This window comes from Agrilus planipennis, unplaced genomic scaffold (assembly GCF_000699045.2).
Source record: "Agrilus planipennis isolate EAB-ADULT unplaced genomic scaffold, Apla_2.0 scaffold78, whole genome shotgun sequence".
Lineage (NCBI taxonomy): Eukaryota > Metazoa > Arthropoda > Insecta > Coleoptera > Buprestidae > Agrilus > Agrilus planipennis.
The window spans coordinates 34,464-61,138 of record NW_020438928.1 but is presented as its reverse complement, the minus strand read 5'-3'; the positions used below and the strand labels follow the sequence as shown (position 1 = coordinate 61,138).

The following is a 26,675-nucleotide window of genomic DNA, read 5'->3' as shown; positions in this document are numbered from 1 at the left end:
ATTTTAATTATATTAAAAATGAAAAGGTTAATGTTAACATCCAATAAAATTGTTTTTGTTGGTAGTTATGATATTTTAATCGTAAATAGTAAAAAGGCTTGTGTAATCTTTCTAAATATTATAACTATAAGAAAAATAATCTAATTTAAAATATAAATGATTAGACAAGTATTTATTAGAAAGTCTAGTTTCTAATTGCATGTTATAGCTTTTCAAAAACAATACGTAGTAAACCGTTTAATATTCAATTACAATTGTACCCTTTTTATTCATTTGTGTTTATCTGTTACTCTGCGGCTGTAATTTGTAATTTAGTATGCAAAGAACAACAAATTAAAACAATTTTCTCTATGTATAAAGTGCTCTTTTTGCAGTAAAATGCAATTAGAATCTTAATTATGTACTTGACGGAGTAACAATACTAATAAGGCTGCACATATATGTATATTATAAGCTTATTTATAACAACTGTAGTAGGTAGAAGGTTATAATCGTTTAAAATTAATTCACTCCAAGGAAAAAAGAAAATTGAAAATGGATTTCTTTTAGATGTAGTGAAAAAGATTTTTTAGAAAATTCTAAAAAGGTTTTAGGGATACGCACCTCACAATGAAAACTTGGAATGTTGTAGGGGTAGGGCATTGATTTTCAACGACTGTGTTATACTGTATAGATACTAATAAAGTAGCAAATTGTTCTTTACTTTCCAAATTTACGATTAAACAATTTAATTGCCGGACTCCGCAATAAACAACACGTTACTGTAACATTTTATAATTAGGAAAATTTATTGGAAAATGGAAAAAAGTGATCTTAATAATTTTTCTTTTTTTTTATTAAATTGAGCTTGTTATATATGGTACATTATATTTTCCAGATTTTTGGGCACATATCGGGATCCCACATAAATCCTCAACTCACAATGGCGTCCCTTATTTTAGGAAAAACAGAACCTCTGGAAGTTTTTTTTTATCTTATGGGTCAATTCAGTGGAGCAACTACTGGTTACGTTGTACTATGGGTAAATTTTATCCAGTTATCATAAATTTAATTTATGGGAGAATTTCAATAGAAATGTCAAATATCTAATTTATTTTATCATTGGAATGACCAATAATTCCGTTGGGTGTTCAATAAGCATTTAAAATTTGATACGAAAAGCAAATTATACCAGTACACTAGATGGGAATTTCAATTGCGTTTGTTTTTTTTGACAAAATTTCAAAAAATAATTTTTAAATACAACGGTCAGAAAGGCCAACAACAAATGATTATGCTATTGAAAATGCCGGCCGTGAAAGCCTATGTTTATTTATTAGACACTGCGATTTAGAAACCATTAATTAATTAATTTTCTCCTAAATAAAAAAATTGTTTAACAAGAGGACTAGTATTGATAAGTTCTATTTCATAGAGGATTCTAAAAATTGTCAATATAATTGTAATATTGATGAAGACAAAAAATTTAAATTTTACTTTCCAAAAATGTAATAAACATTCCCTACAAGTGGAAATTACAATATAAGACTTTAGTAATGCAATTTATTTAATTACAGACTGTTCTTCCTGACGAAACGTACCGTAATGGACTTTGTTTGAATACTGTAAATGGAAATATTACTGTTTGTCAGGTAAACTCGTATGCTTCCTTTTAAATCAAGAGACCGCACTGGCTTTATGCAAATAATGCTTTAATTACCTCTATTGTAGGGTTTGATAGTGGAAATAATATCTACAGCAACGTTGACCTTAGCATGTGCTAGCATTTGGGACGCCAAAAATGCCAGGAAAATTGATTCGATTTCTCTTAGACTTGGATTAATCATTGCAGTCATTGCGATGGTGGCGGTACGTACTTTAAATAGTAATGAAATTTGTACTTGATTGGTTTGAAACTTTCACTCAAATTTGCTTTTCACTGTTAAAAAATTGTATCAACGGTTTACTCTACTATTCATTCATTTGTTTATTTATATTTGGTTTTTGTAGGGCCCTTTTACCGGAGCCAGCATGAATTCAGCAAGAAGCTTCGCACCCGCTTTAATAAATAATCTTTGGGAAAATCATTGGGTTAGTATCTATGTAAAAAGCAATTTAATTAACTAAGAATAAGTACAAACATCCCGACTAGAATTTATAAAGGGTATGCCTAAGGTGACCATACGTCCCGCTTTCAGGCTGTCCGTCCCGCTGTCCCCAGCGGGGACATAAAAGTCCCGCTTTCGCAAACAGACCAAACAATATCCACTTAACAAACTTTTCTATAATTATTGAGTACGTCTTGTGTCTGGATGGAAGCAACGCACCTGTCGAAAGAGTCTTTTTTCAAATGAACAATACATGGACGAGTAAAAAAGGACAGTTGAAAATCTCAGTATTGAAAGCCATCTTGATTTCATAGATTAACATAAATAAATCGTGTACTGAGGTCAATTCGTAACTAAAAACGAAACCAGAGGTTTTAAAAAAGATTCATTCAGCCGACAAATATAAAATACAGCCTAACTAGCAGTAATATAACGTACTTTACCCTTTTTTAATAAAAAGAACTTGTTCTTTTACATAATTCTACAACAGACGTCCCGCCTTGACAAAAAAAATATGGTCACTTTAGTATGCCCCATCTAGCGTGCGAGCCTCATGTGGTTAATGAAGGGCATACCAATATAGGGATTTCCCGGTAGATTCTTCATGAAAATCGCACCAAAAAATGTGGTGATACTAAAATGAGGATTGCCTTATATTAGGTTCTTCATATGGGTTTTAAGAGGCAAACTTAACACATATATAAACTTACAATTAAATTTATCTTTTGGGGACTCGATGCAAATTCGTTTAAAAATAGAAAAGCTTGTAATAATAATAAGCCTCTTGTCTAAATATGTCATCGTTTCAATGAAATCTTTTACATTTGCAACGAACCAACAAGTGTACTTCCTGATATTGTTATTATAAAGCAACTAAAACCAGACGCATCAAGTCGAACAACAGTAAAACGATAAAATTTAAAGTATTATTGTTTACAAAAGAGCTCAATAACACGATCTTACTTAAGAGCAAACAAATTTTACAAATATGTGATATATGTATATATTCATCAAAATGGAGATATAAATTGTATTGAAATTTGTGGAAAACTATTAGGAAAAAGAAAATCCCTTTATACGTATCCATGCGATGCTGAATATTGAGAAAAGTACTTACAGTTTCTGCAAACAATAATAATATTACTATCTGTAAAATCATAGATTTTGATAAAAAATGGTTTGTCTTAATGTTACAGACGAAAGTAAAGAAATAATGTGTGTTATACTGTTGCTACATATCTAAAAGTGAACAGTTTCTCATTGGCAGAATATATTTCTCATTCAATGTTGCATTTTTTTCATTAATAGTAAAGATCATTTTTCTAAAAATTTTTAAAGGGGTAGCAACAATTTTTTCTATCGGGAGCCACATGCGGCATTCCTGATGAAGCACAAATGCGGCAAGGCGTTGTATGCCCCTTCCTTGTCCTAAGGGGCAACCTCATGGTTGGTAATCTACCCACCGAGGAACCCTACCTGCACCCCTTCAAAATTCTAGTCGGAATTTTATGAAAGAAATATATTAAGCGAAAGAAATATTTTAAGGTTTACTGGGTTGGACCTACCTTTGGATCAATCGTAGCAGCTGTAATTTATAGATTTTTATTCGAACATTTTGACGACATGGATAGAGAGCAAACAACAGAATCTGTAGTTGAAGATAGACTTTGAGGATGATCATGATCTTTTTAATATTAACCAGTGAAGTCATAAACACTTACATTATACACATAAGTAATATTTTTAATGTTTGTAAATAAAATAATAAAAAAATATGAAAACGAAGGTTTTTTTTTTTGTAAAACTAGACGCAAGAATTTAAATTGTTGGTGTTTAATTGTATAATATCACAAACAATACAAAGTATTTTGTATATGACAAAATTTTAACAGTTCTTGAAATATTCCAGTGTGGTACCTATTATAATTATCCTGCAAGGTCTGAAATGTTTTTTTGTTGGGCGGTTTTGGAAAGATTAAGATTGCACATCAATTTTTTCGGGTTTATTTTTTTATGTATGTATTTCTGCTATTTCCATTTATATTATAGTATATAAACGTAGAGTTAAGCATAAATAGTAGTAGCTTTTAGTAACTAGTTAATCAAGATTGCTATACGTCTTCTGTCAAAGTCAATTTTTACACTTCGTAGTCTTTTTAGGCATCTTATACGTATATTTTATATATTTTCTTGCAGTGTGGTATTAACAGCTTTCTTTAATCTTTTTTTTGGATTAAACCGAATTCAATCAAGGTAAATTACTTTATAAATAATACTGTATACCTAACATTCTGTACAGTCACTATAGATCGTACCTGCGTCTGAATCAACACCAGCTAAAATTAATTTTAATTCTAAAAGCAGACGCGTGAGTAAAAAATAACAAATAGAATCATTTTATGGAGTCTTTCTACGATTACATTATATAAAATGAAAAGCAGAGACAATTTGAAGTTGTCTGTAAGATTTTCTGTTTGTCGACTTAATTTTTTTTGTGCTAGTTTCCGAAAAGGAAAGCGCTCCAACTGACTTAAAATATCTACCACATACTTTCTTACGAATGCCTAAAAATATTTTGGTGATTCTAACCGGAAGGGTTAAATTTTTTTTAACAGCTTAAAATTATAACCGGAGCATATGCACCAACACAAGGGGATAAATATGCATAAAAAAATTAAAAAACAATTACCCTTTTCGGTTGGAATCGCCAAAAAGTTTCTCATCAACAATACCGTTGTAGAATATGTTGTCTCTTTTAGAAGTCTTGTTCCATACACCGATCAGTATACAATAAGACTCTTTTTTTTCAGAGAATAATTTATTCATTGTCTTCAAAATGTCGGAAGGTCGTCATTTTGCCGGCATGGAAATAAAGAAGCCTACTAAAAGTAATGATTTGGTTCACGTAGATATGTATTTACTATTTAATGAAAATTCATCCTTTTCTTCATATAAGAACATATCTGACAGTTTTACTTTCAGAAAAGGTGTTCGTTTATATTACCTTATTTTTTTCTGAATTCTTTGGTTCATGCATTCTTCTTATTTTTGGATGTTTGGGATGTTCGGTTTATGAATTTGTGTACGAGCCACCTGTTCAAGTGCATCTCATTGCATTCTCTTTCGGTTTTGCGGCTTTCATTTCGCTGATGGTAAGAATGAAAATTGCATTTTCTTTATTATAGTTGACACTTGCTCATCACTAAGAGGACGAAAGTGCCCAATTTTGTTTTTAAATTATGTTATTGAGATAGCTGTCCAAAATTTATAGAAATGTGAACTTCGGTGTTCACCTTAAACAAAACGATTTATTGACCTTTAAATTTTGAGTAGTATCTTGATGATGTAATTGTCTAGAATTGGGGCTTCATACCAAAATCGCTCCAAAAATTATTTCATCGATTATTATATTTGAGGCGGGGGAAACATATGTTGTTTTAAGATAAGGATATTGAAAGCTAGTATAACTTTAAATACCCCTCCTTCCGCCCTTGACCTCCTCATTCGTCTCCTCCCTCACTTACAGTTTAGAACTGTTATTTGAATTTGGAGAAATTATCATTCAAAAATTTTTTTTGTTTCCCGCACCTTTTAATATCTAATTCTATTATATAGAATGACCGGTAAGCGATGAAAAAAATTTAAAAGCGATTTTGGTCTGCAGCCCCAATTCTGGATAATTACCTAATTAGGTCAGTTCTCCACTTATACTAGTATGTATGCTAACGTAAGTGATGCATAATTTGTTTTAGACATTTATTCCTATATCTGGCTCTCATATAAATCCTCAAATTACCATAGCAGCTGTCATTCTGGGAAAACTGAATATTTTAAGGGCTATTGTATACTGCCTGGCACAATTTAGTGGGGCAATTGCAGGTTACGCCTTGCTCCTGGTAGGTGCCTACATGACTACTACACTCAGTGTAGCAAAAACAGGAATAATTATTGATTAATTTCAGATCGTTCTTCCTGGCATGTATCGCGACCAGCATTTTTGCGTTAACAGAATGAATGATAATCTAGAAGTTTATCAGGTAAATCATGGAAAAAGAAGCACTTTAGTAATTTGCTTTTAATGTTCAAAAACTTTGGTAATCTTTTGTCTCCAGGTTGGTTTAGCTGAGACCTGATTTTAATAAAAGTTTCACAGTTTTTGAGATTGTGTCACTATCAGAAAGATAAATTATTACTCTAAAAACTGACGTTAAGGATGTTTGGGAGGTACAATCGGAGACAAGAGTACATAAAATTAAAAATTCGTGATTAATTAGGCTTTGCAGCATATCATGAGGTAAATAAATACTATCTATACTAAAAAAAGTTTACGGTTTGAAAGAAAATTTGGAATTTGACCAAAACAGTGAATATGCCTTGATTTCAACATCAAAACAAAAAAATATTTAGTTTCAATCTTTATTAATAATGAGCGTAAAACTTTTTAATATGTTTAAATAATAATTAAAACTTTAAAATTGCATTTATTTCAGACAATTATAAATATTATCATTATATTATCAAGTAAAAACGAGATTTTCAGCTAATTTTTCATTTTTTCCTCGATAACCATTTAGTGAATTTGAATAACCTTACGCTAAAGTGATTCTCCAGAGTTCAAGTTACTTATTATAAAAGTTTGAAATTTCTGGTAGCTTTTTTTCTGTTAATAAAAATAAATTTAATCTGTTCGGTTAACGAATCTCCATAAAATGACGTGTAAAATTAGAATTTTTTAAAATTTCAATAACTTTTTAACGGTTTAGTGAATCGATTTGGAAATTTTTACAGGAGTTTTAGAATTGAATGAGGAACGTTCTTCTAAATTTTTATTTGTCTCGTAGCATTTTGACATACCTCCCAAACATCCTTAAGTCAGAGGAGTTGTTACAATCGATGTTGTTATAACCAAGTTTCCCTGTATCTTGAAATCCTAAAAAACTTTTATTTTGGTCATGTCGTTATTTCCTCTAAGCAGCTATTCCACTAGTAGGGGACTATTTATTAATTTGTTTCTACGATCGCTTTCTGTTTTTCATCTTATCTTTATTATTTACGTAAATAGGCCTTGTTAGTAGAAATTCTCATGACTGCAGCACTTATATTTACATGCGGGGCCGTTTGGGATGCCAAAAGCGCTGGATGGATGGATTCCGTTTCGATAAGACTTGGTCTGGTAATTGCAGCACTTGCCACGGTTGGGGTAAGTAATAGGGACGAATATAAACTCATAAGATGTCTTAAGGACGAAAAAGATTTTTATTCCAATTTCAAAAGACAGTCAGAAAATGTCAGAATTTGCAATTAATGCTTCTCAATTTTTCTTCATCGCAGTTTAGTTACGTTACTGTGCAAGGAGTGCGGCAACTGTTTTGTACTACTTTATTCAGTAACTATTTTATTTTTTAATTAATTATTTCGCAGGCTTCTCTCTCAGGAGCAAGCATGAATACTGCAAGAAGTTTTGGGCCAGCTTTGCTTAATAACTCTTGGAAGGCTCACTGGGTTAGTATAGATAGTTAACTACCATGAAATACAATATTAATTTGAAATCATTTTTTGACGTGACAACGTCTTATAATTCGATGGAGCGGGCTGCACGCACTAAAAAACATGACTCATGCGGCGTTACCTCGCTCTGAGGCGTTCCATTTAAGGCTTGAAGTGCAAGCGAGAGCGCGGAACGAGCGACAAAGAGGCACAATCGGCCTCCGCGTTCGGCAGCGTTCGACATCTGTCTCTCTCCTACTTGAGTGAGCGATGCGTCCGCGTGGACAGCTGCTATACAATAATACATTTCCATTTACCTCCTTCTCTATATCCATACAAAATATCTATCAAACAAATAAAATTAAAATTTTCTTTTGAAAAATGAAACCATTTCATCAGTATTTTCTTATGACGTTGTCACGTTCAACTATCGTCAGTAAACCGACTTTACAGACAACCGATTTTTCGATTTTTTATTTACCCACTACAAACTACCTCAAATTAATGAGGGAAAAATTGAGGTAGTTTGTTGTGGGTAAATAAAAAATCGAAAAAAAGATTTCAAATTAATATTGCATATTAATCCACTATTAAGTGACTGCCAATGTCATAGGATTTAATATACCATGAAATAGTTTAGCACTGTTTTTAAGTTCTTTAAAACGTTCGTCAGTCCCTATAAAATATCTGGATTAGCAGTATATAACAGCATATTATTTTCTTTTAAGATATATTGGGTCGGACCAACTGTGGGATCAGTATTTTCATCCGTTGTCTATAGATTTTTGTTTGAACCCTTCGATGATAGCGATGACACAGAATGAAGAGTATCTACCTATTTTAAATCAATTAATTTGTTTAACTTTTCGTCCCATTAACATTGATAAAATTGACTTTTTATTGTGTAATCCTTACGTAACTTTTATAAATTATCACCTATAATTGCAGACAATTTTATTTCATTTATAATAGTTTATCCCGAAAAGCGTACAACTGAGTCATTAAATTCAGAAGAACAAAAATAATTTATTGTTCTGGTTAATTATACTGGTTAACCATAATGGTATTTCCTAGATCGAAAAACATTGATATGATATTGATAAATTAGTATTTCCTTATAATGTACAAGGTCTGTTCAAAAAGTATCGCGAATTTTAAATTTCCGCGGGTTACGTATATTCGAGTTTTGATTTTTTTTTGTGGCATTATCTGGTACTCATGTCTCTCACTTATACCGACAAGTTGGGCCATGTTGAATTTTCGGTTAATTTTTGACAGCTGCTCTGTTTGCACCTGTTTTCGGCTTCGATTTTTGCCTATTCTAAAGAATGGATCAAAGAATTTATATCCAATATTGTGTGAAAAACAAAATTAAACGCGGAAGCATTCCGAAAGTTAACTGTGGCTAGGGTTGCCACCCGAACTTTATTATAAAGTATTGTACTCTATTTCGACTGTGCGTACGTTACAAGACACATAAAGTACGCAAAAATACTTTATTTAAGGCCTTAAGTAAATATCGTAATTTTGTAAGCGATTATTCCAAATTCAGAGTACTTTTACATTAATAATATTGCACAGAAAAATGGCAAGCTATATTTACGGAACAACCTGATTTCCCAAATCTGTTCAAAGTAGTGTCACTTTTGCTGTCCGTTCCGGCCACTTCATCATTTACAGAAAGAGTATTCTCTATTATGAACGCATAGTGGCGGGACGACAGGAATAAAGCTTCATTGAAACTAATTAAAAATGAACTTTAAGTTTACTTAAATCTTTGTTTGCGATGTTTAGAGGCTATTAATGTATTTAAGAGCAACAGCAATTTGTTACTGGCTGCTAGGTGTAACAAAAATATGTTTTTAAAAACAAAAAATAAAATACTTTATTTTTATGCCGAGTACTTTTTTTTAACGCTTTAGTCGAGAAATACTTTATGAAAAGCCTGAAAAGGTGGCAACCCTAACTGCGGCATATAGTGAAGCTACCTTGGATCGAAGCAACGTTTATCGGTGGTAGAAAATGTTCTCAGATATGAAAAGGACGAAGACATGCCGGACGCCCGAGCACGTCAACAAAAGACGAAAACATTGACGAAGTGAATAAAATAGTATTTGCCAATCATCGAGTTACCGTTAGAGAAGTTGCTGCGGACCTAAACATATAGATTGACTTCTACCATTCGATTTTTAACAATGATTTGGAGGTGACACTGGTCGCCGCGAAATTCATACCAAAATTACTCAATTTCGATCAAAAACAGCATTGCATTAATATTGATAAAGAGGTGTTGGACTCTGTCTGCGAATACCCAAATTTTCTCCAGAGGGTCATAACTGGTGACAAATCATGGGTTTGTGGTAATGGCGTAGAAATCAAAGCTCAATCATGCCAATGAAAGCTGCCGCACGAGCCAAGATCAAAAAAACGCGTCAAGTTTTAACGAATGTGAAGGTTTTGATTACAGTTTTCTTAGATTGCAGGAGCGTGATGCATCATAAGTTCTTGTCACAGGGTAGAACGGTAAATAAGGAGTATTATCCGCAAGTTCGCCAGAAACGCCCGGATTTGTGGAAGAACAAAAATTGGCTTTTGCACCATGATAACGCCCCTGCTCACACATCGTTGCTTGTGCGCAAAAACAACACACTAACAATGTTACAGCAATCGTATTCTTCAGATTTGGGACTTTTCCGTGCTCCCGAAACTGAAGAGGCCCATGAAAGGAAGACGCTATGTTACGATTGAGGAGATAAAAACGGGGTCGAAGGAGGAGCTGAAAGATCACAAAAAATGCTTCGAGGATTGGAAAAAACGTTGTCACAAGTGTATAATATCTAGTGGGGATTACTTTGAAGAGGACAAAATAGATATTCCTAGATAAATAAATAATTTTTGAATAAACACAAAATTCGTAATATTTTTTGAACAGACATCGTACGAATATGGATACGTGTGACTATAAACTGTGGCCCTATATGACTATAAAAGTTTATCGTACTTGTATTATTACCTCTTATTCTTAAGTATTTTGAAGTATATTATATGTATAATGCGCAACATCTTTAAAGTCTTTATTATTTTGTATCCGGAAAATTTGAATCAGCTTTCAGGTATTAAATCAAATAATATTAAACATACTAAATTTGTCGAAAAGAGTTTGTTTACTACGATCTACAATTGGTCAATCCAATTGTATTTCCCAATAATTCGACTATTTTCATTAGCGTATTCTAACGATTATCGACGGACTCTTTGAACTAGATCTAAAACTCATTTATCAATTCACTTTGAAAATAGAGACTTACGAAAGTCTAAATGCATCAATAATCATAAATTTTTCTTAAAAAACTTTGTATCTTGCTTCATTATCTTGCGAAATATAAGTTATCGTTTATTATATCGACCAATAAATAAAATCTAAATGAGTAAACAATGAGATGATTAATTCACCATATACAGTGTAAACTCTTTATAACGTCACTCGGTTTAACGACAAACTCCTTAAAACGTCGAAATTGCTTGACTTTGGTTGGTTTACATTGCTTTCTATACAATATTACACTCTATATAGCGTCACGCTCACTCTTTTTAACGACAACAATGCGGCATATTAATCATTGAGCAGTACTTTCTAAGTTGCCGAAATAGATAAGAACTGCAGCTGTGTACGTTGTTGAAGAAGACTATCCTGTCCCTCCACCAAGCATCAAACAAGCACTTGATGCAGCGAAACTATTAAAAAAATACTTTTTATATAATCAAGTTGAAACAGCAGTATCTCAAGATATGAGTAAGATACGTAACAAAATACAATTAAAATATTGGAGCAGCAAAAAACGTCAGACGAAGATACCAGGCTATACGCAATGTATGAATAATAATGTTCGTGTGCAAAATGTGTACTATATTAGTAAACGCACATTACCTATTATAGAATAGTAAAATAATATCTTTTATTTCTCTCCATTTAACGACCACACTTTATAACGCCGAAAAATGTTCAGTCCCTTAAGTGTCGTTATATAGAGTTTACACTGTATTTCCTTAATAAGTGTTAGCATTGAAGTCAATATCTATTTGTACCTATGGAGAATGATGTGGCGTACTTTAAGAATAACATATTGATCGACTGGCACGGAAAGTAGATAAAACGAAAAAAATGTGCGCCCCTTTCGTTCCAACCCCTAAACACGGCCCTGATCTCAATACCACATCCCTAATTGTTAGTAAACAGTTAGTTGGCATAGTAGTAGTAATTCAATCAGTTTGAAACGTAAAACCGCTTCCTGACCAATGCAAAAAACGGCGCAAAACGTTTGCTAATAACAATCAATTGTTTTATCAGTACCATGAACATAGAATTTTCTAAATCGTCGCCTTCCTTTGATTGTACAATACGAGCCGTCACTGGTGCCCACAATTATATATAAAACTAGCGTAAAATATACCAATAGGGCCTATAAAATAACTAGAATTTTTGTCTAATGGCAATGCTAAAGGGTAATTGTTAATCTTTGTATCAAAATTGTGTAAAAGGATGCAATCAACTAGCGTATAAACGCGGGGTAAACAAAAGTACTTCTCATCAGCACGCCAGCAAGTAGGTGACAGTGTTTTATCCATTTCTAAAGAAACTAAAGTCCATTGTTCCATGTTATGTTTTTTGTACGGTATCTTTTTCTTAATCTAGGCAGTGATTACCGAAACTAAGCTTAAGAATTTTATTAAACTTGGATTGAATAAAGATTAAAACTTCGTATTATTCATTTGCCAACACATTAACATATCAATGGTAGTTTTAAATAATGCATTACTTAAAAGTGCGTGGGAATATATCACAGTAATAAGGCTTTCCGGTAGGAACAACTTACACGATATGCTAAAACCAGTGCCGGCTTTAAGACAATGCTTGTATCGAATGCGAAGTGTTAAACTTTAAAATAAAAACGGATACCTAACGCTTGTTAAATCAATATTTTTATGTTTATTAAAGTGGATTGGTGGTCACTGAATTCGGGTAACACTAACTGTACATTTGGAAAACACAATTTTAATGAATTTAGGAAATTGAACTTACGTACATAGCTATGGGAAGAGTTACAAAAGAAATGCAAAAATGCACGGTGTAAAACAATAGTCCGCAAACGAAGAGATAAATTTTATCCTTAAATAGTTTACATTAGAAAAAAAATTAAATTGTATGTGGAAGAAACGACTGACGGTACGTGTGATAACCATTAATTATTATTACAACTCGAACACAATGTTGGGGGATTCCCCTGTAAGTCAAATTTGTAATGACTTTTGCGATCAATAGGGGAACTTATGCTGTTCTGATTAAGGTCTAAATGCCGTCTTGTATTGCCGAGCTTCCTTAGAGGTCCTTGTAGACTGAATGAAGATTGCCGCTCGTGCTGGAGAAACGTTAGGAAGCAACTTCAATATACGATGACCTTTAGACTTGAATCAGAATAGCATCAGGTCCCTTGTAAGTGTTTTGATGTTGTTAATTTGCAACACATTGCAGATATAACGTGTATGGTTCGGTCAGTGCTCACTTCTATTATTATGTCTTTATTGAACAAACGGTGGATGGTATTGTATAATGTCCACATTACTTGATACATTTCATTATCATAAGCACGAGGCCTCTCGAAGGCAAGGGGCCTGCAACAATTGCTAAATTCTGGCTATGCGGATAATCCGGCACTGACTGAAACCATTTTTCGTATCGATAATTGTCAACCGCATTAGCGCTTGTGAAGAGTAGAAACAGATGTACAGATATACTGAACATTGTGAAAATGTGTCCGATTAAATAGTAATTTATTACGTACGCAAATGACGCAATTTTTCTCTTTCTCAGTTTGCACACCTTTTCAAAAAAACAACATGTAGATACCTAGTGTGCAAACAACGCATACAAATTACGTACAATCGTAACGACTGTTTTTCTTTTGTGATGAGTGACAAGTGTGTATTTGCTACGCAGCACTGTGCTGCATAGTATCAAACATTCACAATATAAAATAAAAATGTCAGAAAACGCCGAATGATGCCAGAAATGAATGTTGGTTTTGATATATCGTTTTGGATTGTTGGTCGTTATCAAAACTGTCTTACTTTGTGCGTCAACAGTGAAAGATTCCAGCGAGTTCGGTTAGTGATCTTTTAATTGTTGCTGCGTACAGTTCCGTTTGTTTGTTCTTGGATAGTACTTTTATTGGTAATAATGGCAAAAGGTGCGTTTATTTATTTTTTTTTTGTTCGGATATTTTAAACAGTCATAACAATATGTGGTTTTCCGATCAAAATTTTTATGAATTAATCAGCATTTGATTATTAACGAAGAATGCTTATTTACCTATATTAAAGAAAAATAAGTGAAATCACATTTTAATTAAAGCGATAATACACATTTAATGATTTTGGATCACGAAAATAATGTATATTTTATTATAAGTATAAATTATTTTAGTTTCATTTGTGGCTTTATGCTTAGGAATTGTTATAATATAGGTTAACTATTATTGATAAACCTACTTACGTACATTATTATTTATTTTATTAAGTACCCTCTTCAACGGTTACTCTGATAAATAAATATGTAGGTAACTTATTTTGATTATCTGTTTATGAATACGGTTTTACGTAATAAAATGTGTATTAAAAAAAATATCTAATCCGCCGACAGTGTATACTTATGATATAATAATGTAAAATATTGAAATTTCATTCGCAAAATGAATCGATAGAACAGTAAAATTTTAGATGAAATCGATTTTCTACATCTTAGTCCTTGGAACAATGAAAAAATAAAAGCACAATTTTTAGGGTATTAAATAAAATTGACAAAACAGTATTGTATAAAAATAATACGACTCTGTACGGGTGAGATACATGGACAGTAGGCGCAGCGGAAAAGAAATCGTTAGCTTTCGAGATGTGGTGTTACAGGCGAATGATGAGGATACCGTGGATACAGAATTGTAAAAATAAGGAGGTATTAGAAAGGGTAGAAGAGCACAGGGTGTTATGGAAGTCAATGGGAAGTAGACGAGATAAGTTGCAACAGACTTCTGCTTCCGCTTCCGCTATTACGGAAGTTCCGCATGCATTTTTACATCTGGTTCCGCATTTTTATAACGGAAGCTTATCGGTACTTAATAAAATCATATTTCTCATTTTTTTTTTAAATCAATATATCGGAACAATAAAACAAGTAAAAATTTAATACTTTTATCTGTTGACTGAACTTGGCCGTTATCAAAATACAATTTAAATGGAATTGCTCGTTGCAGAGCTGAAGGTTGTGCAGGTATCCGCGCCAACTTTCAGAGATCCGTCTGTAATATTGTGAATTTAAAAAATTTACTATGTACTTCTATTTCCGCTTCTGTTTCCGTTATGACACTTCCGTTGCATCGTAAGAAATTTCGAGTTACAGAAGTTCGACTTTATCTTACAATTACCGACAGATACCTATTTAGTCTAAAGATTGGAAGGGAACTGTTTTCGTTTGGTAATTACATATAAACCAATTCAAATACACACCTTTTTGTATTTTTAGATTGTAAGAATGCGTAAAAATCGCATAAACACATTTATTCGGGGTCTTACTATTATTATACAAACATGAATTATAAATGTTTTCTAGCCCAAAATAATTTTTGGCAAGATATTCTGTTTAAATTTTCTATCTGTTCGGATTCAAATTTTTTATAAGATGTTAATTATTCAAGACGTTTTATTTACCTCTCCACAAATGTACCATTAGTTACATATTTGCTATTAGTAGTCCTAACGTTAGACCGTACGGTATATATTACGTAAGTAACTACATATTTTATTCAAAATATTGCGTAGGAAGATCATGATTAAATAATTAGTTATTATGAAAGTTTAAAATTCGGAGTTGTAAAACTGGTTTGTTCAATTTTTCATTTAGAAATCTCGGTGTATTAGATTGCGTATAGCTCTGAATGAATTGTTTTAGAAGACGATTTGTGACAATGTTTTCTGTGAGTACAGGTAAAGGCATTTTTGCTTAAAGCATTTTAATTTGTATAATACACAACGGCAATATTGTAAAATGGATAGCATAAATTAATGAGCATTAAAATGGGTACACATTATAGAACAACGAATAACACAAAATATTTAATAGATTTTTATTTCGCGTACATTCAAAAACGCTTTAAAACAATCACAAACTACAATAGGAACAATTCGTATTTTTTTGGATCTTCCCTGGCTGTTGATCCGGGTTGGGTTCTGGGTCGATGCAATAGATTTTTTACCTTTTTGTCAATATTAACGGCAAAATACAGAAATATTTTTTTATTTATTGAAAAACTTTACTAGAAGTTTTGATGTTCAAATATTACTAAATAATATAATAATGATGATTATAAAAACAGAAAGAGTTATAGAAGTAAGTGTTATTTTCATTTTACACATATGGAAATTCTTTTAACCTAATGAATATTTTGAGAAATTTAAAAATTTCTACGTTTCAACTATGATGTTTCGTATAATTTAAATTATTTTGAATATGGATTAGGGATTAATATAGAAAGAAAGACACCGGTAATGGTTTTTGAATAATTTTTTATAATACTTAACTCAATATTTAAATAAAAAGCATATTTATCATTAAATACTGTGCCTCAATCGTAAAATGTTTTGCGTTTTAGTTTTTGTCATTAACAATCAACCATTAAAATATAATTAGTCAAATAACGCCCGTAGGTATTATTTGTCGTAAGCAACAGCAGCGAAGCTAATTTGATGATTGTTGTAATGACNGTGGGAGCGGCGGAAAAGAAAAGGTTAGAAGCTTTCGAAATGTGGTGTTATAGGCGGATGATGAGAATATCGTGGGTAGAAAAGGTTAGAAATGAAGAGGTATTGGAAAGAATAGGAGAACAGAGGACTCTATATAGTCAATAAAAAATAGGCGAGATAGGTTGGTAGGACACCTTCTCAGGCATGAAGGTCTACTCAGAGACATATTAGAGGCAGAAACGGGAGTTAGATGGGTAGGGGTAGACCTAGATTAGATTACTGCTCGCAAATAGTTAAAGATGTGGGCTGTTCTAGTTTTAGGGAAATGCGAAGTTTAGCTCAGGATAGGAAAGAGTGGAGGTACGTGTCCAACCAGTCTTAGGACTGATGACCTTATGATGATGATGATGATGAAAAACTTTACCAGAAGTTTTGATGTTCAAATATTACTAAATAATATAATGATGATGATTACAAAAACAGAAAGAGTTATAGAAGTAAGTGTTATTTTCATTTTACACATATGGAAATTCTTTTAACCTAATGAATATTTTGAGAAATTTAAAAATTTCTACGTTTCAACTATGATGTTTCGTATAATTTAAATTATTTTGAATATGGATTAGGGATTAATATAGAAAGAAAGACACCGGTAATGGTTTTTGAATAATTTTTTATAATACTTAACTCAATATTTAAATAAAAAGCATATTTATCATTAAATATTGTGCCTCAGTCGTAAAATGTTTTGCGTTTTAGTTTTTGTCATTAACAATCAACCATTAAAATATAATTAGTCAAATAACGCCCGTAGGTATTATTTGTCGTAAGCAACAGTAGCGAAGCTAATTTGATGATTGTTGTAATGACGTTTAACGTACTTCCTGTACGTAATAAAGGAAATTCCTTCTTATTGGTTAATTAATCCAAGTCATGAAATTTTAGTCTCATAATTTTGCAAAAAAAGATGAACAATAAATGTTTTTTACCACACATCCGTCTTACAGTGTATATGGAAGTTTACAATAGGCAGTTTCATCCAGGGCCAGCGTTAGAACGTTTGCCCCTTGTACTCCCTGTACTAACAGAGTTTTGAAATTTTCCAGGTGTTTTCTTTCAAATACAATAATGGAGACATCATTGAAAAGGTTAGGTGCATATTCGGACGAAACGTTTGAAATTTTCCAAATTTCATTATACCATAGCTTATCTCTTTTTTATTTTTTCTCTTCAATAGACTCCACCCGTGAATACCTTCACTCTTACATTGTTGACATATATTACAAAAAAGAAACAGTAAGTTTACAACAACTAATGTAAGCACACTTTTGCAGTAATGCATCAACTTACATTTACTGAAAAAGGTTTAACAGTTCTACGAAACAATTGATTTTGTCTATGCATGATCTTAAATATTATCTGTTGGGTTAAATATTTTAGATTTAAAATAATCTCTCTGGTAAGTTATTTCGAATACAATTATAATGAAGTAGATGATACTAAGCAATTAACTATATTTCAATTCAATTTATAAACGCAAATTAAGCCTTCTATTTATATAAAAAAGGACAAATATTATTTTTTATTATTTTCTATAAAATTGCTAGAAAAATTCTTACTAAATGTATTCTATTCATTAGTTTAGCGTTAACTTTTTATCATTAGGAGTATCTATCGATGAAGTTACAATGATTAGTAATAGAAAGTTATTTTAACACTTTTACCATAAAAATAGTTTTACTTAATATAAACATAAAATTTACTCTGCCACAGTAGCCTTGATATTATATATCTATGTATATTAGTTTCGATTAAAAAGCATAATTAAAATTCAAATTATCGACTTATTATTTACTCATTTTACAGTTGTTATTTGCATTTTCTGAACTTTCAGAACTCTTGTTTATAGTTAAACACAAGTCTTGCAGCATTGTCGACCTAATTACAAAGGAATATTCTTAATGAATGCATTACCGTGGTAATTGAAAATACAGGAAATGTATTATTTTCTAGTGTTTGTCTGATGTCTGTCGTCTTCATTTTATGGCTAACACAACGCATTGGAGTATAATTTCAAAAGATTTATTTAGCAAATATAGTTACCTAACTATTTGTCTAATTACAGTATTTTCCATGCGAAGATTTATTTATTATGTACCTATACAGAATCTGATGTATGTACATACCGATAAAATTTCACATTCGTAATACTTTGTGTATTATTCGAAATATTTTTCTAAAAAATTTATATCAGAAGAATACAACTATATATCAACATGGCTCAAGATAAGAAAAATTATGTTAAAAAGTATGTTTCTGTGTTACAATTGAAAAGAACTGTAAGTCAATATAATTAGATAATTATTATTTCAAAAAGCGACTGTAACCGATAAGCAGATGGATGGATGGGTTTGTGGTCACAGAGTTCTGTTTTTCCTGTTAAAGTATGAAATCCCAAAAAAGGTATAAATAGACACCGAACCACCCAACAATGGAGTGTTTTTCTTTTTTACACATTAACATCTAAAATAATGTACTAATATGGGAATGAGCTAATGTTCTACCGTAGGTTTCTTTGTAATGCAAATTGACGCAGCTATCTTCTCTAATTATATCACATTGTCGAACCAGCTTACTATTCTCCTTATTTTTGATACCTAGGATATTGTGGTTTAATTGGGACTTTTAATTAAAAATCGCAAATTTTAATACGTTTGACGTATAAATACTATATTCGATGTTCATTCTGACAGGCATACTGCCAGGTCTAATGATTGTTTACTAGATCTATTTATTCGAACTATGCATAATCCGCAGATTACTAATTTGTTAATTTGTGATTTAATAATTTTAAATAGAACAGTTTGACTAATTTCAATGTTTCTCTGATTGACATACTCTTATGTTAAGTTCGATATTAACATGCTAGGGATCTAATAGGGATAACTTTTGCCCAGATATGCAAAAAGAGCTTCATTTCGGTTCGATATGGAGAACTGTCATGGATTAAAATGTAAGCGCTATACCTATCAATTCTTAAACGGGTTTAGCCGATCTTTAATTCTTCATCACAATTAATCACTTATAATGAATTAAAGTAGGCTAAAAAGTATATAAACAATTAATTATTGTTGTTACTGCCACGGGTTATCACCATTTTATTTTAGTCAAGTACTTCTGAGAATTCTTTTGGTTATTACAAATTGTATCTTTTGCAATAGGTTATCGTTGTATGTATTACGTAAATGCAAAAAATAACTGCACATTTGTTATTAATTATCGGAACAGTACTTTGGATAATGAAGGAGTGTTTGTATGAATACACAAATAAAAACGGCAATTAATTTTGTATTTATTTTTTGTTTTATTAGTATAAAGAGTTAATACTTATACAGCAGTGGCGAGTTAAGAATCGATAATAAAGGCATTTTGTATTACATGCAATTGTCAAAGGAAAAAAGCTTTTAAAAAAGGGGGTGATGTTTTCAGATAGTTACAAATTATGCATTTTCGCCCGTGTAAGTAGTCTGTGCCTTCGGTGGACGTTTCGCCATACCTGTATACAGTGACGACTGGTGAATATATAACAAAAGGTTAAAGGGCACGTGTCCATTCTTATTTTTCAGAAAGTAGAATGACGTTTATTGTTTTCTCCACTATAAAAAGTTCTGCTATCTAATACTTATAATTCGTCTCCGTGTGTATTACGATTTTAATTTTTTGACAAAATGAGACTTTGGAAAGTGATAAAAATTACTCTATGTATACACATTGTAACAAGTAAACAAATTACTTCATTTGCTTAGTTGTATAAATATCCTCGTTTTCGATATTGATTTAGTTTATCAAATAACCAGTATGTAATGAATAATGTAAAGATTTTCACTATATACAGTTAACAGTTACAGAAAACGTTATGTTTTAAGTCATATTCAAATAAAATTGTTTGAAGATATCAACCTATAAAGGTGAAATCTAGATAAAAGGCTATTGTATGTCACCAGGATGTTTCTTTAAAAGATTGGTTCTGGTGAAAAACTTGCTTTATTTAAAACCAGTCATCAGTGCTCGTTTCGTTAGCCTTTTGATTTACAAATATTAAAATTTCAAACTGAAAGCTAATTTATATCAGAATGAAAAATTGCCAGTACAGTATCAAGGATATCATAACTTTCTTTTAGTCAAAGAATTTTTAGAATTGTTTTGGTAGTTCTAGTGATAGCCTTTTACATATAAACAAGTAAACAATTTAATCACTTTATATAATAATACAGGTTGTCCTCGTAAATAAAATATGATCCTGGTCAATCAAATGGAAGCATCATTCGATTAAAGTTGAGTTAGGTTAGACTCAAAAGGTTAAGACAGGGAAAGGCTACACTATTAGAGAATGCTATGCACTGTCTCCATATCGCTCATTATACAGGGTGCTTCAAAAAAATGTATACACACTTTGAACTTCCATAGAAAATTTATTTACCGTTCTACAAAGTTAAATTTCAGGAAAATAGAAAGCTGAAAGTCCAATGTAAATGAAACATAAATAACAAATGTTAATACTGTTCAAATTGGTGACCTACAGCATCAATACAATTCTGAGTACGAGTCACCACAGATTCTGTACATCGTATCAAAACGTCCAATGAGATTTCTCTACACACTGCTTGAATCTCATTCCAAAGAATGTCTAGGTTACGTGGTTTACGTTTGTACACCTCATCTTTTACTGTGCCCCACAAGAAGAAATCCAGTGGTGTAAGGTCTGGAGAGCGTGCTGGAAACTCGATTGGCCCCCTGCGTCCTATCCACTGGCCCGACAAATTTTGATCCAGGTAAGCTCGTACGTCCCTGTGATAGTGCGGCGGAGCACCATCTTGTTGAAAATAAAAATCATCATTACCGTATAATGCACGAATGGCAGGAAATATGGAATCAGCAAGCATTGTTAGGTAATTAATACCAGTTACAGTGCCTTCAAATCGAAAAGGTCCAATGAGTCCCCTTGAAGACAAACCGCACCACACATTTACACCAGGCAAATTTACAGCTTTTTCAATTGTAATGTGAGGATTTTCTTCACCCCAGTAAACACAATTGTGCCTATTGACAGTTCCATTAAGTTTGAATTGGGCTTCATCCGACCAAATGATGCTACCCATAAATCCCGGTTCACGTATCACGTTTTGATACGATGTACAGAATCTGTGGTGACTCGTACTCAGAATTGTATTGATGCTGTAGGTCACCAATTTGAACAGTATTAACATTTGTTATTTATGTTTCATTTACATTGGACTTTCAGCTTTCTATTTTCCTGAAATTTAACTTTGTAGAACGGTAAATAAATTTTCTATGGAAGTTCAAAGTGTGTATACATTTTTTTGAAGCACCCTGTATAAGAACATAGAAGTTTATTCTGTAAAATATAGACATGTACAATGAGCAACTAAAAGCCAAGTATCATCACTCCAGTACTTATGAAATTTAATTTACGCTAAATGCCTTGGACGTTAGCAATAGGGTACAAGCAGGGGGTGTACGTGCACCCTTTATTACGAAAGGGAATTCACAGAAAATACAGCGAAAATGCTTTTTTATGTGTTGGGAAAATCGATTTTTCAGAGATGAAGTGATAGATTCCGATTATGAGATGAAGTTAGACATTTTCGGATGGTTTATTTGCTTAACTTCATTATCCAGTTCTTTTCAAATTTTTTTAGGTTTTCTGAAAATAACCATGGATGCATTATCGCGTTGGGACCGAAACACTTCCGTCAATTCATATTTACTTCTTGCAATTGTTTCATACGGATTAATTCGAGTTTAGCGGAATAGACAGTAATTAAAAAGAGTGGACTGGATTTGTTGCAATGGTGTACAGCTGTCATGCTTTTTATAGTCAGAAATTTTTCAGAAAAATTTCTCATAGTTTTGTTCTTGAATGCCCAACGCTTTTCACAAAAGGGAGGTATCATTGTAATTTTATTGCAGTCACTCTGTACGGGTGCGATACGTAGACCGTGGACGGGAAAAGAAAAGTTAGAGGTAGTTTAGTATTTCGTGGGCCACAACTTTTTATTTTTCACTAAAAATATTGAAGCAGTGGGTTATTTTTAATAATAAGAAGACCTTTTCTTTGTAGATAAATTATTCGTTCTAACGGATAATTTGTCAATTTATGACCGGACGGTTTTGTGTGCATCAGAATTCCTTGGAACAGCTATTTTGGTATACGTTGGATGCATGGGATGTGTAACTTTCGGAAATGCACCCAATCATCTTGCCGTATCGATATGCTTTGGTTGTGGTGTGATGCTTGCCATTCAAGTAAGTTTGAACTTTAAACAAAACATACAAAATGACGGTAAAGGCAATTCGACAGGGCAGTAAAAAGAGTAACCACTTAAAACTTTATAATTCTCCGGTTTGATCAATACAGAATACAATATTGCTCCTAAGTTCTCCGTTAAAAGTCTTCTTTTTTTCACCGATGTCAGTAATAAGGTTTTAATTATTGATTGGTACAAAATCAATTGTTATTTCATCGTAAATGAAAATAAGGTCGAATTTCTGTAGAAATTATAATTTCGACGAGTCATTTATTGTAACAAGTAAACAAATTACTTCATTTGCTTAGTTGTATAAATATCCTCGTTTTCGATATTGATTTAGTTTATCAAATAACCAGTATGTAATGAATAATGTAAAGATTTTCACTATATACAGTTAACAGTTACAGAAAACGTTATGTTTTAAGTCATATTCAAATAAAATTGTTTGAAGATATCAACCTATAAAGGTGAAATCTAGATAAAAGGCTATTGTATGTCACCAGGATGTTTCTTTAAGATTGGTTCTGGTGAAAAACTTGCTTTATTTAAAACCAGTCATCAGTGCTCGTTTCGTTAGCCTTTTGATTTACAAATATTAAAATTTCAAACTGAAAGCTAATTTATATCAGAATGAAAAATTGCCAGTATAGTATCAAGGATATCATAACTTTCTTTTAGTCAAAGAATTTTTAGAATTGTTTTGGTAGTTCTAGTGATAGCCTTTTACATATAAACAAGTAAACAATTTAATCACTTTATATAATAATACAGGTTGTCCTCGTAAATAAAATATGATCCTGGTCAATCAAATGGAAGCATCATTCGATTAAAGTTGAGTTAGGTTAGACTCAAAAGGTTAAGACAGGGAAAGGCTACACTATTAGAGAATGCTATGCACTGTCTCCATATCGCTCATTATACAGGGTGCTTCAAAAAAATGTATACACACTTTGAACTTCCATAGAAAATTTATTTACCGTTCTACAAAGTTAAATTTCAGGAAAATAGAAAGCTGAAAGTCCAANCAATTAAACTCTGATCTTTATTTCAATTTTCAGTCTAATTTCCGTTTTACAGTTCTGTGTTGCAAAATATTATTCGTTGTTTTCTAATTCTGTGCAAGTTAATAATAAGCACTGACGATTCAATTTTTCCTTTTAATTTAATATACTGTAAAGTGGTTGATACTTGTTAACTTGTTTTGTGTTTTTACTTTACTTTTCATTGTTTCAGTGTGTTGCACATATATCTGGGGCACACATTAATCCAGTGGTTACAATAGCGTCAGCTATTTTAGGAAATTTACCTCTAATCGAAGTTCCTGTTTATTTTGTTGGACAATTTATTGGGGCAATCGCAGGGTTCGGAGCCTTAAAGGTACGTTATAGCTCTTATCTTGATATTCAAAAAAAAATAATTGAATGATCTGTTTTTGAATTATTTTAATATGAAAAGGCTAATATAAAATGACCAAATAGATTACTGCCGTGTTTATTTTACCTCGGTCGATTTCGTTCAGAGTTCTTAAGGATACAAACAGGACATCTTCGTTTTGTCTCGAACGTATTCTTGCTGAGATCTGTAAGAACCTTTAGAGAGAGAATTCTAAAAATCAAATGATGTCTAGTAAATTGCATTGGAAATCATATAAAACTACCATTATTGTTATCGGATTAAGGTTTATTTAGACCCTCAAAGGAATGGGTGATTCATTGGCTTTCCCCTTTTAGTTACCTTTTCGTTCAAACTCCAAAGGAAGCTTTCCCAAGGGAGAATACCTTTGGAGTGTCGCGAATGGTAACGTCTTCCGCTTGTAGAAAGTGACAGCCCAAAGTGAGGCACAGGACAGTGATGAAGGACTTGGATAGCACTTTCCAACTCCTCATTATCAGTGACCCAGTGCACTGGGGTACCTAAAGATTGAATTTTTTTACTGTAGCATCGTCATCAATAGCAAATTTTAATTGATAACAATCTTTTTAATAACAATCTTTCAGTTAAATCCATATTGAAATCATTAATGGAGAGATAACGATATAATTTGTGTGCGTTAGATCCTAAACCCGAGCAATTTAATCCTAATTAATATAAATACAAATGTGAGTTTGTTTGTTTATTATCATTTCACGTGTTAACTACTCATCCCTTCATCATGAAATTTTTTACGCACATTGTCAGGGATAAAAAAGGAGACAGGATACGCGAAAAAAATACTGTTCTCGAGGGCTAGAAAAATTAGTTTTATGTGGTCGTCGAAGATCTTTGACATTTGCCTATTTAGGACATCAACGTGAGTATAAATATAAAGAAAGATAATGAAACGTAGACATATAAGTTACAGTATCACCAAATGGGCCCTTATCTATTTAACGAATGACGTCACAAACTGTATTTATACCAAGGCAGGGCAGTTTCTCCTCAGTGTTGAACTACATAGCGTAGGCGATTAATCTAATTACGCTATTTGCATCTTTTTGTAAATTAGTAGCTACTACGTTAAAGTTCTTTGTAATTAAATAAATTTGTTTTAAAAACTAGTTTACTTTATTCGGGTTCAAAACTTATACATAAAATCTTTTTAAACAAAATTGCGTTGCCACATTGATAAATGTAGCTAATGAGTATGCCTTTAAGTTTTAAAGATGAAGGAGTTTTTTTTCTGAATCCATTATATTGCATTTACGTTCAGAGTACGTACAACGTACATCAAACATTTGGAGGAAAGGAAACTACTTAAAGTTCCATTTTGAGTTCTAAATACAAAATTGGATACATTTTCAGAGTTTTAAATAATAAGTATGCTCTTAAAATGCATTTACCTGTTTCGTATGGCTTATCAACCTACAACCGTGTATAACTCGTCGGAAAGCTCGTGAGACTTCGTACATGCATATTGTACATTACGAAAACATTGGCTATTTAGTTAACCATGTGACTCGCTAAACGGTTTTTAGGAGGTGGAAATGTAGAAATTAATGGGGGGCGGGTTTCGTCAATGCGAAATCCAAGGACATAGTTCATGGTATTCTGAACTATCTCTACATAACAGTGTATCACCTTATGCCTCAAAATATTAGGTATTGTTCGAAAACGAAAACTGAAGCTATTAGATAGTTCATTTGTTTTTAAATTTAAATGCAAAATAAAAGGAAACATCTAAAAAACTTTTGATTTTTTTGAATAATCACAATCTCATATTTACTGTCTTATTGCTACTTTTGTATTAACATAATAATTTATTCTTTCAGGCGACAACTCCTTCAGAATTCATAAAAGTATTTATTAATAATACCGAACCTGTACCGGGAATATGTTCACCTGTAGTGTCACCAAATGTAAGCTCATTTCATGGCTTTTTATCTGAATTCTTCGCAACTTTAATACTAATATTACTCTGCTGTTCCGTCTGGGACCCAAGAAACAGTACAAAACATGACTCGGTACCTATCAAGTTTGGACTAGCGATTGTGGCATTGGCCTTATCCGCGGTAAGTTACAAGTACCTACACAATGATTACTCTCATTATTCCAACAACCGAACAAATATTTGTTATTGATAAATATAATTTTAGATATATTTGTTGGATATAAACATTTTGATATCCCTATCTGTAAATTCATAAATATCGTCCTTTCTGTATTTAAATACCGAGCGACATGGCCTAGACCAGGGATGGCGAACCTTCACGTATCGACGTGCCATTTTTATAAAGAAAAGTTTAATCAGGTCATAGACGTTCCATCAAATAATTTTGTGTTGTGATTATGGGGAAAATAACAATAATAAATAATATCAACTCAAAATTATTTATTTACTACAAAAATATAGGAACATTTTGCAATGTTCAAATTATACGTGTAATTTAAATTAAAGTAAAATTAGTGTGACTTCTGTAGTTTAAGATTAGATGACAAATAACTTATGTTAAGTTTGTAAGAATGCATGCTGAACTGGAGTCATCTGTCAAACGGTTTCTAA

The 26,675-nt window shown here is 32.0% G+C and overlaps 4 protein-coding genes across 6 annotated transcripts in view; all 4 read left to right on the top strand.

Annotated features, from left to right (window-relative positions):
- Positions 1-423: 423 nt before the first annotated feature.
- Positions 424-3,841, top strand: LOC108733687 (aquaporin-4). Of its 2 annotated transcripts, none has more exons than XM_025974116.1 (6): positions 424-473; positions 878-1,021; positions 1,557-1,631; positions 1,711-1,848; positions 1,990-2,070; positions 3,633-3,841. In XM_025974116.1, exons 1-6 carry the CDS (start codon positions 441-443, stop codon positions 3,756-3,758), a joined length of 597 nt encoding a protein of 198 aa, XP_025829901.1. In that variant the 5' UTR covers positions 424-440; the 3' UTR covers positions 3,759-3,841. The 2 variants fall into 2 exon arrangements, with proteins under 2 accessions (XP_025829901.1, XP_025829902.1); XM_025974117.1 differs by lacking the exon at positions 424-473 and adding an exon at positions 507-633.
- Positions 3,842-4,208: 367 nt separating this feature from the next.
- LOC108733727 (aquaporin-like) lies at positions 4,209-8,503 on the top strand. The gene is made up of 8 exons (XM_018465017.1): positions 4,209-4,340; positions 4,898-4,975; positions 5,070-5,239; positions 5,840-5,983; positions 6,050-6,124; positions 7,150-7,287; positions 7,509-7,589; positions 8,303-8,503. The coding sequence occupies exons 2-8, from the start codon at positions 4,924-4,926 to the stop codon at positions 8,396-8,398; spliced, it is 756 nt and encodes a 251-aa protein (XP_018320519.1). The 5' UTR covers positions 4,209-4,340; positions 4,898-4,923; the 3' UTR covers positions 8,399-8,503.
- A 4,772-nt stretch (positions 8,504-13,275) lies between these two features.
- The window catches only part of LOC108733726 (aquaporin AQPAe.a), a 15,673-nt gene continuing 2,273 nt past the window's right edge, over positions 13,276-26,675 (top strand). The window contains exons 1-4 of one of the 2 annotated variants that reach the window (XM_018465015.1): positions 13,276-13,736; positions 22,507-22,691; positions 23,930-24,073; positions 25,945-26,184. In XM_018465015.1, coding sequence (XP_018320517.1) covers positions 13,646-13,736; positions 22,507-22,691; positions 23,930-24,073; positions 25,945-26,184 — 660 coding nt within the window. In that variant the 5' untranslated portion in view covers positions 13,276-13,645. Of the gene's footprint in view, positions 13,820-22,506; positions 22,692-23,929; positions 24,074-25,944; positions 26,185-26,675 lie in introns of both variants that reach the window. The other variant, XM_025974111.1, reaches the window with a different exon arrangement.
- Positions 13,830-20,852, top strand: LOC112904337. The gene is made up of 4 exons (XM_025974118.1): positions 13,830-14,736; positions 17,471-17,512; positions 17,602-17,660; positions 18,259-20,852. Exons 1-4 carry the CDS (start codon positions 14,521-14,523, stop codon positions 18,275-18,277), a joined length of 336 nt encoding a protein of 111 aa, XP_025829903.1. The 5' UTR covers positions 13,830-14,520; the 3' UTR covers positions 18,278-20,852.